Source organism: Prionailurus bengalensis, chromosome X, assembly GCF_016509475.1.
Source record: "Prionailurus bengalensis isolate Pbe53 chromosome X, Fcat_Pben_1.1_paternal_pri, whole genome shotgun sequence".
Classification (NCBI taxonomy): Eukaryota; Metazoa; Chordata; class Mammalia; order Carnivora; family Felidae; genus Prionailurus; species Prionailurus bengalensis.
The window spans coordinates 2943213-2959884 of NC_057361.1; the positions used below are offsets into that span (position 1 = coordinate 2943213).

The 16672-nt window shown below is 40.3% G+C and overlaps 1 protein-coding gene across 2 annotated transcripts; it reads left to right on the top strand.

The window, feature by feature from the left end:
* Window positions 1-5871: 5871 nt before the first annotated feature.
* Window positions 5872-15969, top strand: LOC122476893 (odorant-binding protein-like). Of its 2 annotated transcripts, XM_043569779.1 has the most exons (8): window positions 5873-6245; window positions 6745-6881; window positions 10453-10523; window positions 13151-13252; window positions 13442-13552; window positions 14391-14492; window positions 14746-14791; window positions 15720-15969. In XM_043569779.1, exons 1-7 carry the CDS (start codon window positions 5937-5939, stop codon window positions 14784-14786), a joined length of 873 nt encoding a protein of 290 aa, XP_043425714.1. In that variant the 5' UTR covers window positions 5873-5936; the 3' UTR covers window positions 14787-14791; window positions 15720-15969. The 2 variants fall into 2 exon arrangements, with proteins under 2 accessions (XP_043425715.1, XP_043425714.1); XM_043569780.1 differs by lacking the exon at window positions 13442-13552 and having other exon boundaries at window positions 5872-6245.
* The last annotated feature ends 703 nt before the right edge of the window (window positions 15970-16672 follow it).

A 16672-nucleotide genomic window follows, 5' to 3' on the forward strand; every position in this document is an offset into this window, starting at 1 on the left:
CCTAGTGAGTTATTCAATTTATTCCCTCGTGTCAGAGAGAAAGCTTCTTCAGGGCAGGAGTTTAAAATATATTCAGGCTTGCGCCAACCAAAAGACATAGGGTATCAGAATGGATAAAAAAAAAAAGACCCATCTATTTGCTGTCTACAAGAGACTCATTTTAGACCTGAGGACACCTTTAGATTGAGAGTGAGGGGATGGAGAACTATTTATCATGCGACTGGAAGCCAAAAGAAAGCTGGAGTAGCCATACTTATATCAGACAAACTAGACTTTAAATTAAAGGCTGTAACAAGAGATTACATTGCATTATATATAATAGTTACAGGGTCTATCCATCAGCAAGAGCTAACAATTATAAATGTCTATGTGCCGAATGCAGGAGCGTCCAACTATATAAAACAATTACTCAAACACATAAGCAACCTTATTGATAAGAATACGGTAATTGCAGGGGACTTTAACACTCCACTTACAGAAATGGATAGATCATCTAGACACATGGTCAATAAAGAAACAAGGGCCCTGAATGATACATTGGATCAGATGGACTTGACACTTATATTTAGAACTCTGCATCCCAAGGCAACAGAATATACTTTCTTCCCGAGTGCACATGGAACATTCTCCAAGATAGATCACATACTGGGTCACAAAACAGCCCTTCATAAGTATACAAGAATTGAAATCATACCATGCACAGACCACAATGCTATGAAGCTTGAAATCAACCACAGGAAAAAGTCTGGAAAACCTCCAAAAGCATGGAGGTTAAAGAACACCCTACTAAAGAATGAGTGGGTCAACCAGGCAATTAGAGAAGAAATTAAAAAAAAAATATATGGAAACAAATGAAAATGAAAATACAACAATCCAAATACTTTGGGATGCAGTGAAGGCAGTCCTGAGAGGAAAATACATTGCAATCCAGGCCTATCTCAAGAAACAAGAAAAATCCCAAATATGAAATCTAACAGCACACCTAAAGGAAATAGAAGCAGAACAGCAAAGACAGACTAAACCCAGCAGAAGATGAGAAATAATAAAGATGAGAGCAGAAGTAAACAATATAGAATCTAAAAAAACTGTAGAGCAGATCAACGAAACCTAGAGTTGGTTTTTTGAAAAAAATAAACAAAATTGATAAACCTCTAGCCAAGCTTCTCAAAAAGAAAAGGGAGAGGAACCAAATAGATAAAATCATGAATTAAAATGGAATTATTACAACCAATCCCTCAGAGATACAAGCAATTATCAGGGAATACTATGAAAAATTATATGCCAACAAATTGGACAACCTGGAAGAAATGGACAAATTCCTAAGCACCCACACGCTTCCAAAACTCAATCAGGAGGAAATAGAAAGCTCGAACAGACCCATAACCAGCAAAGAAATTGAATCAGTTATCAAAAATCTCCCAACAAATAAGAGTCCAGGACCAGATGACTTCCCAGGGGAGTTCTACCAGACGTTTAAAGCAGAAATAATACCTATCCTTCTCAAGCTATTCCAAAAAATAGAAAGGGAAGGAGAACTTCCAGACTCATTCTATGAAGCCAGTATTACTTTGATTCCTAAACCAGACAGAGACCCAGTAAAAAAAGAGAACTACAGGCCAATATCCCTGATGAATATGGATGCAAAAATTCTCAATAAGATACTAGCAAATCGAATTCAACGGCATATAAAAAGAATTATTCACCATGATCAAGTGGGATTCATTCCTGGGATGCAGGGCTGGTTCAACATTCGCAAATCAATCAACGTGATACATCACATTAACAAAAAAAGAGAGAAGAACCATATGATCCTGTCAATCGATGCAGAAAAGGCCTTCGACAAAATCCAGCACCCTTTCTTAATAAAAACCCTTGAGAAAGTCGGGATAGAAGGAACATACTTAAACATCATAAAAGCCATTTATGAAAAGCCCACAGCTAACATCATCCTCAATGGGGAAAAACTGAGAGCTTTTTCCCTGAGATCAGGAACACGACAGGGATGTCCACTCTCACCGCTGTTGTTTAACATAGTGTTGGAAGTGCTAGCATCAGCAATCAGACAACAAAAGGAAATCAAAGGCATCAAAACTGGCAAAGATGAAGTTAAGCTTTCACTTTTTGCAGATGACATGATATTATACATGGAAAGCCCGATAGACTCCGCCAAAAGTCTGCTAGAACTGATACATGAATTCAGCAAAGTTGCAGGATACGAAATCAATGTACAGAAATCAGTTGCATTCTTATACGCTAACAACGAAGCAACAGAAAGACAAATAAAGACACTCATCCCATTCACAATTGCACCAAGAAGCATAAAATACCTAGGAATAATCTAACCAGAGATGTAAAAGATCTGCATGCTGAAAACTATAGAAAGCTTATGAAGGAAATTGAAGAAGACATAAAGAAATGGAAAAACATTCCGTGCTCGTGGGTTGGAAGAATAAATATTGTCAAAATGTCAATACTACCCAAAGCTATCTACACATTCAATGCAATCCCAATCAAAATTGCACCAACATTCTTCTCGAAACTAGAACAAGGAATCCTAAAATTCATATGAAACCACAAAAGGCCCCAAATAGCCAAAGTAATTTTGAAGAAGAAGACCAAAGCGGGAGGCATCGCAATCCCAGACTTTAGCCTCTACTACAAAGCTGAAATCATCAAGACAGCATGGTATTGGCACAAAAACAGACACACAGACCAATGGAATAGAATAGCAACCCCAGAATTAGACCCACAAAAGTATGGCCAACTAATCTTTGACAAAGCAGGAAAGAATATCCAATGGAAAAAAGACAGTCTCTTTAACAAATGGTGCTGGGAGAACTGGACAGCAACATGCAGAAGATTGAAACTAGACCACTTTCTCATACCATTCACAAAAATAAACTCAAAATGGATAAAGGACCTGAATGGGAGACAGGAAACCATCAAAACCCTAGAGGAGAAAGCAGAAAAAAACCTCTCTGACCTCAGTCCCAGCAATTTCTTACTTGACACATCCCCAAAGGCAAGGGAATTAAAAGCAAAAATGAACTACTGGGACCTTATGAAGATAAAAAGCTTCTGCACAGAAAAGGAAACAACCAACAAAACTAAAAGGCACCAACGGAATGGGAAAAGATATTTGCAAACGACATATCGGACAAAGGGCTAGTATCCAAAATCTATAAAGAGCTCACCAAACTCCACACCTGAAAAACAGATAATCCAGTGAAGAAATGGGCAGAAAACATAAATAGACACTTCTCTAAAGAAGACATCCGGATGGCCAACAGGTACATGAAAAGATGCTCAACGTCGCTCCTCATCAGGGAAATACAAATCAAAACCACACTCAGATATCACCTCACACCAGTTAGAGTGGCCAAAATGAACAAATCAGGAGGCTATAGATGCTGGAGAGGATGTGGAGAAACGGGAACCCTCTTGCACTGTTGGTGGGAATGCAAATTGGTGCAGCCACTCTGGAACACAGTGTGGAGGTTCCTCAAAAAATTAAAACTAGAACTACCCTGTGACCCAGCAATTGCACTACTAAGTATTTATCCAAATGATACAAAAATGCTGATCCAAAGGGGCACATGCACCCCAATGTTTACAGCAGTGCTATCAACAATAGCCAAAGAATGGAAATAGCCCAAGTGTCCATCGATGGATGAATGGATAAACAAGAGGTGATATACATCTGATGGAATATTACTCAGCCATTAAAAACAAAGACTATTCTGACACCTGCTACATGGATGAACCCCGAGACAATTATGCTCAGCGACATAAGCCAGACACCAAAGCATGGATGCCATATGATTCCACTTCTATGAGGAACTTGCAGCAAATTCATAGACACAGAAAGCAGAACCCTTACAGTGGTTGTAAGGGCTGGGGGAGTGTAACGGGGCGTCAGGTGTTTAATGAGGGCAGAGTTCCAGTTTGGCAGACGAAAAGAATTCTGGAGGGGGTTGCGTAACAAGGGGAATATACGTCACCTTCCTGACCTGTACACTTAAAAACGGTTAAGATGGTAAACTGTGACCGGCATGTATTTTACCAAAATCAGTCTTTAAAAGGACACTGGAGGTGCTAGTCTCTCGTTCTGGAATCATCTTACTAAGATAATGGTATGACTTTCTCCTTCCCCTCTTTTCGGATCTCTGCTTAAATGACCCTGCACCACTCTGCGCTTCGGTAACCTGTGTTATGCTTCCATGGGACTGTCGTTCATATTTGTGATTTTCTCTGTTGAGCATTTATCTATTCCTGTCTCCCCTTGTGGGAGCAGAAGCTCTGGGCATCATATGTGCGTGGGTCACTGTTTTCTCTGCTACAGACCTGCAACAGTGTTCTCCAGCTGGTGTGGGCTCAACAGGGACCTCCTGAATGCACAAGAAACCCTTGGTATGAGGACTTGTGAAAATAAACTCTTGTTTTTTGTACAGCATGCAGGGGGGTAAATGAGCATATTGCTTTCTGTTATACTTTCTAATAGTTTCTTGTAAAAAATTCCTTTTGTGTTTCTTCATTTTGGGGTGCGTGCGCAAGGGAGACACAGAGCACCAGTGGGGGAAGGCCAGAGAGACAGAGAGAGAGAGAGAGAGGGAGAATCCAAAGCAGACTCCAGGTTCTGAGTTGTCAGCACAGAGCCCGACGTGGGGCTCAAACTCATGAACCAGGAGATGACGACCTGAGCCGAAATCAGATGTTTAACCCACTGAGACACCCAGGTTTTAGACTGGGTTTTAGACCATATTAGCCCTGCTCTTATCATATTTCAAAGATACCCATATATTCTTGACATTCCGGTCTATTCTTATCCCATAGACCATTACTCTTTCCATTTCATAACCGACAAAAAGTGAGCAAAAGGGTTGTAAGGTTGACTGTTCTTTATTTATTTGTTTGTTTGCTTGCTTATTTATTTAGGCAAGGACACTTCACACCCAGTGTGGAGTCCAATGCAGGGCTTGAACTCACAACCCTGACATCGAGACCCGACCTGCGATCAAGCATCAGACACTTAACCAACTGAGCTACCAAGGCACCTCTGGTACTGTTTAATTTTAATACCTGTAAAGATGACTGGAAAGTTCATTTAATATTGAAGAAATTAGCCATGGTAACAGCTTCCTACAAGACTGTTATTTTGTCGACTGATTCACTGGGTTTTTTTTTAAAGATTTTAATAACAACTTAAAACCTGTTTTCTCCAAGTGGAACACTCCCCTGCGAGCTTTCCATCAGTACAAAATTGTCTGATGTCACAATCAACTCACAGGGTCAGAGTCACTCAGGACACTCTAAACCTTTGTCCCCAAAAAATCTCCAAAGTAGTGTACCGTCCAGCTCGTTCACCCACTTCAGAGTCAGGGAAATCAAGGAAGACCTAATGTTTCCACACATTTGGTGTGTATCTTGGCATTTATATTTATGAGTGGGCATAACTCAATGCCCACACATAAATCTTTCTGTCTTTCAACAAGGAAAAGGGTGCAGTTTGCTGGGGAAGGAAGGTGATTTCCTTGCAACTCATCTGAGAGAAAGGGAAGGACAGGTTTGTTCCCCGCACTCCCCCCCTCCAAGAATGAGTGAATGAGTCTCAGTGTGACATGAGATATGCAGGCTTGATCCAAACGACCCTGTAGGCAGGCCTACCTTCTGAATGTCCTTTGGAGGGGTTTATGGAAGGGGTTTATGGAACGTCCTTCGGAGGGGTTTATGACCCAGGTCTGAAAGATCTTTGGGATACACTGCTGCCAACATGATGTTTGTTTTCAGCGTTGCACAATGGTCTCTTCTAAAAAATGACAAGTAGATAAACATTGCCACATTCACAGATGTTTACTATAAAAAGAGGTCAAGATTCTCACCAGCAGGTAATTGATTCTGAGCTTCCTCCAGAGGAGAAACCAAGAGGTGCTAGAAAGATGAAGATTCTACTCTTACTTCTTGGAGTCGTACTGGTTTGTGGCGGCCGCCTACCTCTACCGGACAGCCGCCTACCTCTACCGGACGGCCGCGTACCTCTACCGGACGGCCGCCTACCTCTACCGGACGGCCGCCTACCTCTACCGGACGGCCGCCTACCTCTACCGGACAGCCGCCTACCTCTTCCGGACAGCCGCCTACCTCTACCGGACGGCCGCGTACCTCTACCAGACAGCCGCCTACCTTTACCGGAAGGCCACCTACCTTTATCAGACAGCCAACCACCTTTACAAGACAACCTTACACAGGTACCAGAAAAAGGCTGACCTGACATGGACGTCTTCATGTGTGTGCCTCTGTGTGTGTGTGTGTGTGTGTGTGTGTGTGTGTGTCTTTGGGGGGGTTTTCTATGTATATCCAAATTTATGTGCATCTAAGCCTAGCCATGCACCTGGAAACTCGGAATCCCTCTGTTCACCACCTCCTTACACATTTCTTTTGTACATGTCAGCTCTGGTCTATTAACTGGCTGCTTCCCCCGTACTTATAAAACAAGGTGCATCAGCCAAAGAGTTGTTGGGTTTGAGCTCCTGCATTTGGTAAGAACGAGTGTGCTATTTCAGGACTATGTGAGTTTTTAGTTCTGCTGCAGACTTGGGTTTCTCAGTATTTTATAAATCGTGCTTTTGTTCCTTAAAGTTAGATAGCTCACTGCTGATGCAAAAGAGGAGGGAAACCCATGCTGGATGATGTTGGAGGCCATCAAAAGAACTGGACCAACGTTTCTGATGGAAACTTTGCTTTTAGCTTTCAGGAGAATGGAACACGCTTTTGGTCGCAGCCACCAACGTTGACAAGATAAGCAACGGCCCATTCCACGGTTATATGCGCAAACTTGATGTGGACATAACAAATGGCACAGTCGTCTTCAATTTTTCTGTCATGTAAGAATAGCACAGAATGAAAAGGCCTGATCTGATGACCCTGAGAGGGCATCTGAGTTGCATGTTTGCAGTGAAATACCTCGGTGATGTTGAAAAGTGAGGCTCTGAGTTCTTAAGAAATTCAGTACACCCTTCTTGCTTTAATGAGATGATTCTCAGGGACCTCCTGTGACCATAGGGTTCCCGACACTGGCCTCAATCATTCTCTACCCTGAAGAACTCCCAAGCAGCAATGTTTAATCATTATTAAATTCACCAAAGCCTTTGCTGCTTCAAATATTATTTATAAAATGCTCACTTTCCTGCAGGCATTTTATTAAGAACTCAAGAGTAACAGACAATGAACACACTGTTTTACTTCCATTGTTCAAACCAGAGCCAGATACAGATCTATAAAGTAATAATATCATGCATGAAATTCTTTACTAAGAGGAAAGATGCGGTGGAAAGAGGGCCCCAGAAAAGGACAAATGATCGCATAGCTGAACTGTATTGCTAAATTGAAAACACCAGCAATCACACATGCTGATGATTTCACCTGGAAATAACAATGATTGCCACACCAACATTTGACTTCCAGTAGACGACTCCTAGGATAACAAAATGAAGCAGGAGGTATCACCGAAATCAAAGGCATATAGGGCATCTGAAAGCATCAAATCATGCAAACAGATCCTGGCCTGTAAGATTCAAACATCTATTTACATTGTAGGTGGGAAGTATAATGCTAATTTCTATCTTTCTGAGTTCAGATGGATCTGCTCGGGGGAACTGATGATAGCTTATGATAGTTCAAAAAGTTCTCAGTATAAAGAAAGGAGAAAACTTGCAAGGGGTGGTGACAGGGGATTATAAGAAACCGAAGGAAGTCTGTTTCTGAAGACCTCATTTCTAAAGCTATAGGTAGAATGCAAGGATCTTTCAGTCTCCACTGCTCACACACACATAAACACAGGCACATACTTTGAACAATGAGAAATAAAAAAGACTGACATGAAGGAAAAGAAAGGCTTATGTTTGGAGAGAGTGGTTTCTACATATATAAATATAATTGTGTAGCAAATTATATAACATGTTATACAATATGAAATCTTATACAATTATAATATGGAATAATATATAATAATAATATTATATGGATACGCCTGCAATATAGTGAGCATTCCATAAATAACACTCGAAGGCTCTACAAAGTCAGTAATGGATAAAACTGCAGTATATTATATACAATAATTGTATAACATTGCATATATACATACATTATATGTAATATACATGTAACATTATATAATTCTGTAATTATATACATATATGAAATAGATATGTAATGTAATACAGTTATATAACTAATTATATAATTGTATATAAAATACATAGTTGGTTATGCTAGATACAATAATCATATAACATTGCATACATACATACATTATATGTAATATACATGTAACGTTATAGAATTGTATGATTATATAGATACATATATGTAAGAGATATGTAATGTAATACAATGATATAATTAATTATATAATTGTATATAAAATATATCATTGGTTATATGTTATATACAATAATTATATAACACTACATATATACAGACATTATATGTAATATACACGTAATGTTATATAATTATGTAATTACATAGATACATATATGTAATAGATATGTAATGTTATATAATTATATAATTGATTATATAACTATATAAAATATATAGTTGATTATATGTTATATACAATAATTATATGACATTGCATATATACATACATTGTATGTAATATACATGTAACGTTATGTAATTATGTAATTATATACATACATATATGTAAAAGATATGCAATGTTATATAATTATATAATTGATTGTATATAAAATATATAGTTGGTTATATGTTCTATATAATATATAATCGATTATACACATATTATCAAATTACACACACATCCGATTCCAATAGTTATACCTGTCAGTTTTCATTAACTTTTTAAAGAGTACCCTAGGGTCTTTTTCTCTCATTTTTCAAATTTCTGTGTCCGTCTGTGTTTACTAGACTTTCCCTTTGGACGCCCACCCTGCAATCAGGTTCACTGAAACGCAAGGGACGTGTAGTGGTAGGTATCCATGTGAAGGCATAGTTCAGTGAACTTGGACCTATGTGTACATCTATTGCACCCTCAAGATGCATACATTTCCATCACCCCAGGTAGCATAGGCAACACCTGACATGCCGTGTTTTCCTTCCCTCTTCCAGAACTTCACACGCATTAAACTTCACACGCTGCAATTAAACACGATGCATCTCATTCTGCTTTCTTCACTCTGCCTAAGGTTTGGAACGGATATCCACGTGTCTCCGTATGCAACAGTCACTCGTGTCACTGCCAATCAAAGTTCCTCGTGTATGTAGCAATATGTACGTTTCCCACTTCCTGGGTAACGTTTCCACTTTGTGGTTATCTTGAACACCTTGGATACGAACTGCTCTGCACTAATGTCTGTGCCGACACATATTCATTTGCAACTCCTCTCCGGTAGCCCAGAATGGCTGCATCATGGCACACGAGCATATTTAACCACAGAAAGGGTCAAGCTGTTTTCTAAGTGCTGGTGCCTTTTGCATTCTTGCCAGTAACATATCAGATATTTAGCGGCAGCACATTCTTCCTAAACCTCGGTATTGACATCTTTTGATTTTACAGTCCCGTGAATGTGAGGTACCAGTTCATTGTGGTTTTTACCTGCATGTCTCTGATGAGTCATCGACATGAGCACGGTTTCCTACACTGTCACTCTTCCATGACGGGTCTGTTCAACCATTTGCCCCATTTTAGTTGGTTTACTTCCTCTTTTACGATTTCTGCCGTATTCATTCTTCCTGTTTTTCCAAATATGCATTTTTTATCATATACACACACAGGAATACACAAACTCTCTCGTTATATAGGTGACACGTATATAATTGTTTGTAATACACATGTAGTTTCCATCCAGCACATACACGCATCATGTGTATTTATGCATTTGCTCGTGTGTGTATGTATGTATGTTTGTGCGTGGGCACACATGTGTGACTTGATGTCGAATTTTCTGAGTAGTGTTTTTATACAAGTTTATGGTTCTGATTAAATTAAGCCCATCATTTTTCCCCCTTTTGTGGGGGGTGCTTTTGTCTATTATATTATGTAAGAAATCTTTGCCCACGTTGTGAGAACCGTCAAGGACCGTCCTGACGGCCCTTCTTCTCTTTTTCCAGAAAATCTTTAAGGCAAGGGAATGTTCTTTTTGCCTTCTTTTCTAACAATTCATATTTATTCATGTTTAATTGCCTTTAAATATGACTTGTTTTATAGTCACTCTTTAGAACTACCTGATTCCATGTGTAGACAAAGACATTTTTGGCAGGTGACCTTTGATGGTGGAAAACCTATTTCTTCTCTTTCAAATGGCATGTTGTTTACAGGCACTGAAATGATGCCTCATTCAGATTCTTGTGCGATTGAGACAAAGAGAATGTTAATTGTGGTTCGAAGTTTGTTTTCATCGACTCACTCGAAGACATTTTGTTTTTAAGGATGAACGGACTGTGCACAGAAAAGTCTGCCGTGGGAACCATTGGGCGTGACAAGCTTATCAATATTGGTTGTAAGTACAAGTATTTTACTGAGATATTAAGGTCAAAATCTTAGTCTCCACTTCTTTCTGGAACTCTTGTCTGTCTGAATTCTAGTTCAACTAATCATTGGAAATGTGACCAGGCACACTCCCCTAAATTATCTATCCAAGCACTTTATCTTGTTGTGCACAGTTAAGTCATAGGACATTGGTGACCCCTTCCAATTTTGAGTATTATTAAATCATTGATAAGTGCTCAGGATGTTTATTTCATAAAGTTCTTGAGTATATGAGAATGTTTCAAGATAATTTAAATGGCCTTAGGAACTAAATATAATAGGTCTATCCTCAGTTTACATATCAATCTCATTTTGCTTTAAGAGAATACTCTTTAAACATCATCTTAAAACATCTTACTGCATTCCATTCTTGGGAGATTAACCTACAATCCAAGGAAATCGGAGTGATTTTAATACCAGGCACATTTGTTCGTAACCTCAGCTTCTGTTAAAAGCAATGGGGATGTCGGCTAACACTTAGATTCTAAACTCTTCCTAATTACCCTAAACAACACTCCAAATTTTAAATGGCCTAATGTCTAAATATCTGATTAAAATTGTGTTGTGTAAGTCTGTGGTTACAGCCCTCATCTAAGATAAGAAACAGCACAACGGCTTTGCAAAAAGTAAAATATATATGCAAACAAAGTGAATTATATGCCTGGCATTCGACCCTATGCATATTCCTCAGTAACTTATGTTCCCAGTAGATTTTTTAAGTTATGTTTTCACTCTTCTTAGCTTTGCATTATTTTTTCCTTTGCCTGAGCCATCAACATCCTCTATCATCTTTTCTTGAATTTTCTCCCTTTTGGTAACCCCTTCTTTTTTTTTTTTTTTAAAGGAGGGTCACATGGCTCTGACTGAGCCAGCCAGGCACCCCGTAAACCATAAGGGATTCTTTTTTTTTTTTCAACGTTTATTTATTTTTGGGACAGAGAGAGACAGAGCATGAACGGGGGAGGGGCAGAGAGAGAGGGAGACACAGAATCGGAAACAGGCTCCAGGCTCTGAGTCATCAGCCCAGAGCCCGATGCGGGGCTCGAACTCACGGACCGCGAGATCGTGACCTGGCTGAAGTCGGACGCCTAACCGACTGGCCACCCAGGCGCCCCATTGGTAACCCCTTCTAACTTAGATTTGGACAACTTGAGAAGGGAGAATGAGCTGTACTTACTGTAACAGCTCTTTGGGAACTAGGAATTGTAGCCTACCCAGCTCTGTTCTGGAGAAAGTGAGGTGTCACAATGACAAGCAGAATACCAGCAGTGGCCTTGAAACCACCCCGGAGGCTCAGAAGACAGATTTAACTTCATTGCTTCCATAACCTGCACTACCTCTATAAACCTATTTAGTGAGATTTCCTGCAAAGCCCTTCATTTAAAAAAATTTTTTAATGTTTATTTATCTTTGAGAGAGAGAGAGAGAGAGAGAGAGAGAGAGAGAGCGCCGAGCACAAGCAGGGGAGGGACACAGAGAGAGGGAGACACAAAATTCGAAGCAGGCTGCAGGCTCTGAGCTGTCAACACAGAGCCCGATGTAGGGCTTGAACTCATGAGCCGTGAGATCATGACCTGAGCGGAAGTTAGATGCTCAACTGACTGAGCAATCCAAGCGAAGCCCTTCTTTATAACATTATCATTAAAACATTTGGTTACTAAGAATCTGAAGAGATGTATAAACTCTTATTTAAATTGTTCCAACACAACCCAAGACTCATGGACCTAAGAGCAGGCCTGTGCAAGATTTAGGTCCATGTAACTCTGAAGTTGTTTCAGCTGCCACTTGGTCTCTGGCTGGGGCTGACTAAGGCTATTTGAATGGGAAACACAAAGTGGCATAGTTTCAAATAAAATCCTGATGAGTGGTTCCAATAAGGCATTGTGTATGTTGAGAGCAGAAGAGAGAACGGATATTAGAAGGTATGGTGATGACGCTAAGTTGGTCAACACTTATTCTTTTTCTTGTACACATGCCGGGGTGGATGGGCAGAGCCAGAGTGGAAGGTGCCCCTGCAGGCGGGATCTGAACGCGTGTATCCTCACAAGTAAAACCGTATTAATAAAAATGCACATGTTCATGGCAGCCAGAAGTTTGTTGGGTAATACACCTAGATTAAAGGGGTGGACGCTAATGACTCAGAAGATCACCCAATGTAGGATAAGCACTCAGCACACAGTCATGCAGGGTTTGAAAGGGCAACTGAATTTTGGTCTTACAGAGAAATCATCTCCAATGCCGGGATAAGGCAAATAGAAAGAGATTTTAAACTTGTATTGATAATATGCCATATAACAAGTCATGTTGTTCAAAAAATGTTGGCTCCACTGGAACACATGTTTCAGAAAACACTTTAGAAAGACAGGAAGGGGTGAAATGTTTAATTTCAGAAGAATGGGGCAATAAGGAAAAGTTCCTTACGGGCCTTGTCTCCATGTCATATGCAATGTTAACATTCGCTGCATCGTCGGAGGGACCAATATGAGAATGGTGTTACCAATATGCTAATTAGGCCACGGTAGAGCCAATCTCCAATACATTCACTAAGGCAAGGCTACAGTTTATATACATTTTACATATATATTTTTTGTCTCACAGATACGAATCAAAATATTTTCAATATTTTTTCTGGCATCTCAAATACTATCACAATCAACGTGAACACCAAAAGAAACACCACAAAAAAGTTTGTATTGCTTGGTACGTATATCTTCCTGATGATTGTCATGGCCGCGTAATATTTCCACTCTTGTCTGCCTGAGTTCTAGTTCAACTAATCATTGCAAATGTGTCCAGGCACACGCCCCTAAATTATCCCCAATCTCCAATATTCACTAAGGCAAGGCTACAGTTTATATACATTTTACATATATATGTTTTATCTCACAGATACGAATGGAAATATTTTCCATATTGGTTATGACAGCCTCGGTTCTCTCATAATACGTACTGCCTACGTGGACAGAGCAGGACACACCACACAAGTGTTTGCATTGCTTGGTACGTATATCATCCTGACGATCGTATTGGGCAGGTAGTATTTCCACCGTCAGCATTCTCAGTGAGAAAATCAGTAGAGGTTGGAGGTACCAGATCATAAGACATTTAAGAATAATTCTCATTTGTGCAAAAAAAATCAGTTTGATTAGAAATTATTTGCTAACAAGTCAACTCATTTCAAGCCACGGCTATCTTCGCGTTGACCCCAATTCCTTCATTCTATGACAATTTTTCAAATAGACTCTTCAGCCTCAGAGCAGAAACTTAAAAACAACAAAAAACCTTCATCCTGTTTAATCCTTTCAATGCACTATTGTGAACATCAACGATTTCCACCCACAGGGGCTTGAGAGGGGTGCTTCAGCTCTGAGATACTAGGTTTCAAGTTGGAAAAAGGCATTTGAAAACTCTGGTTTTCATAAAAAAGGAAGCTGTCTCCCGTTACTGTGTGACAGGGCTATGGTTGGGAAGGTGAGAACCGTGCTTGCTTTTTCTTTGGGCCCAGAACCAGGGGTGCATGTCAGAGCCAGAGTCTGAGGTGTAGGCAGAGATGAGGTAGGCTGGATATACTTGATGGATTAGGCCCCCAATTCATGGATTTCCTGCTGTTTTCCTGGAGTCCCGCTGCTGATGTTGGACACTGCATGGGTTACACAGGGACAGCAGTGAATGGCTCCTACCCACTTAGGTCAGGCAGCTGACACTGGGAAAAAGTCAGTGGCAACTGTTGGAGACTGAGTTAAAGACTGGATTTCCCCATTCATTCTCCTCATTCTGCATGCAAAAATTCTTAGGGGTTCTAATGGGAAATTTCTGATTTATGCACGGTAATTTTCAGGCAAAAGACTTCATCCTGATGACAACGACTTTGCAAAGTTCAGGGAGTTGATGAGAGGAAACAATATTCCCGAAGAAAATCTTATAGATATGAGCAAAACTGGTAATGTGACTATATATATATATATATATATATACATATATATATATATATATTTGTTTTTTCCCTGAACATATCTCTCACCTGATCTGTAAATGTGCTATCTGGAAAAAAAAACTGATTCATTTTACATTTTCTCTTCCATGAATTATCTTTGATAAAATCCATTATTTAAAAGAAGAAATCCTTACAAATGTTGGGAAATGGCCATGATGGGTTGCTCCTTTATTCATCTTTTGTATTTGTCTTTCCCCAGAGAAGTGTCCTAAAAATGAGAGGGGCACCAACTCGTCCTGAACACTGTAAGTAAGAATGACGTGTTATCAGTGCCACTATGTCAATTCGGTAATTATCTCACTAGAGAGCTTTTTTATGTTACATGAGGTTACTTTTTTTACCCCGAGATTGCAAACCAGTTGAGGTGAATTTAATGCTAAAAAGCAGTTTGGGGGATAAAGCATTATTTCACAAGAACCGTGCCAGTGACAGCCAGCCAGGTGACATGCCTGCTTCCAGCCAGAGAAGCAGGAAAGCCCGATGCTGGTGGGGATGACAGGAAAAACAATGACTTCTCCAGTCAGTTCTGACTTGCGGGTTGTCCGAATGCGTCACCACTCCATGTGCACTATTCCCGCCCATCCCGTGTTTAGTTTTGCATAATAGCAACAGTCACCTCAGAGGCCCTCCTACCATGCCAATGACACAAGCGTTCGATGTGTATTTTCCGGCAGAACGTGATTTCCTTAAAGTGTGATTGTTAAACCTTTAAAGTAATACGAGCCTCAAATTACGATTGGGCTCTAGGCTAACACATGCCCTTTGTCACTGTTGTTGGGAAGAAAGGGACGAAAGAAAGGTCAAACAGAAATATTAGCTTTCATGCTGAATATAATGTCCTGGGGCCAGAGAGCTTTTGCAATCAGAAGACCAGAGTGTAACCCCATCAAAGATCCTGTAAAATCATGTTTGACGCACCATCCCCATGAACATTCATTCTGAAATCATGAAAGTGTTGGAAGGGATCCTGATTAGGAAAGGTCCCATCATACACACATCCCTGAAAAAATCCCAGGGGGTCCCCCCCATATCGTGGGGATGGAGAGTATGATGTTCCCTGTGGGACTGGTGCACTGGGTCAACTAAACGTCACCCGAACCCTTGATGTTGTACTTCCTGAGGCTCATCCAGTCCACTCAACTCAACCTCCTCTCCTGTTTTATGCACCTGTAGCTGCATCACTGAGAACCAGGAACACGGTCTTCCCCATGGAATCAGGATCAACAGCATGAAGAGGATGTTCCTTCTTTCTGCTTCACATCATTTTCTCTATTCATAAACATGTTCGCCTTTCCCATCTCGTCTCTGTCCATCACCATTCACGTCCTGTGTGGTGTTACAGGATTTCTCTGTCCATCACCATTCAGGTCCTGTTTGGTGTTATAGGATTTCTGAATGATTAAATAAATTGATTACACGTGTACCCTGTACCTGTGTGTCTGTGCACATATGCATGTATCCTAAACCTGTGTGTTTAACTTTAAAAACACATAAATATCCACTTTACATACAACTACCCAGGAAAGCATGGCTATCATAGGATCAACATCCCATCAGAGACCATTCAGATTAGGCTTAAATAGAAAAGCCACAGAGGTGTCTAAATGAGAGGGAGAAAAAGGTCTAAACCATCAGCGGAAGGGACGATGGGTATTTTTACTATAATGGTCAAGAAAAAATGTCCCAAGGAAGCATCTTATCTACCACAAGGAAAGAAGTGTGCACACCTCACTGAGATTTATACACAGACAGTCTACAATACCATGAGTCATAATTGAGGGGAACTCCCTAGCATCACAGCACCATTACCCATGAAACTGAGGAGAAGGACTGCTATTTCCTTACAGGAGGATCACAGTCATCCAAGATGGGGCAGCAGCTGAGGCACGGTCAACCCAGAGGGTCATGGTGTCAGTGTAGCGCTTGGACAAACCATCAGATGGTGAGCTCAGTTGGGAAGCTGTTAACACAGTACGCATGATCTAGAGCGTGCCATTCCATTAAGTTTCAAACAGCAGTAGACACGGGAACTTCTAGGGAACGGCCATTCCCATTGTAACAGGCAGAGCACATGTATCAGCTAGCCATGATAGACAGGTGTTCACCATCTAAGACATCAGCACTCA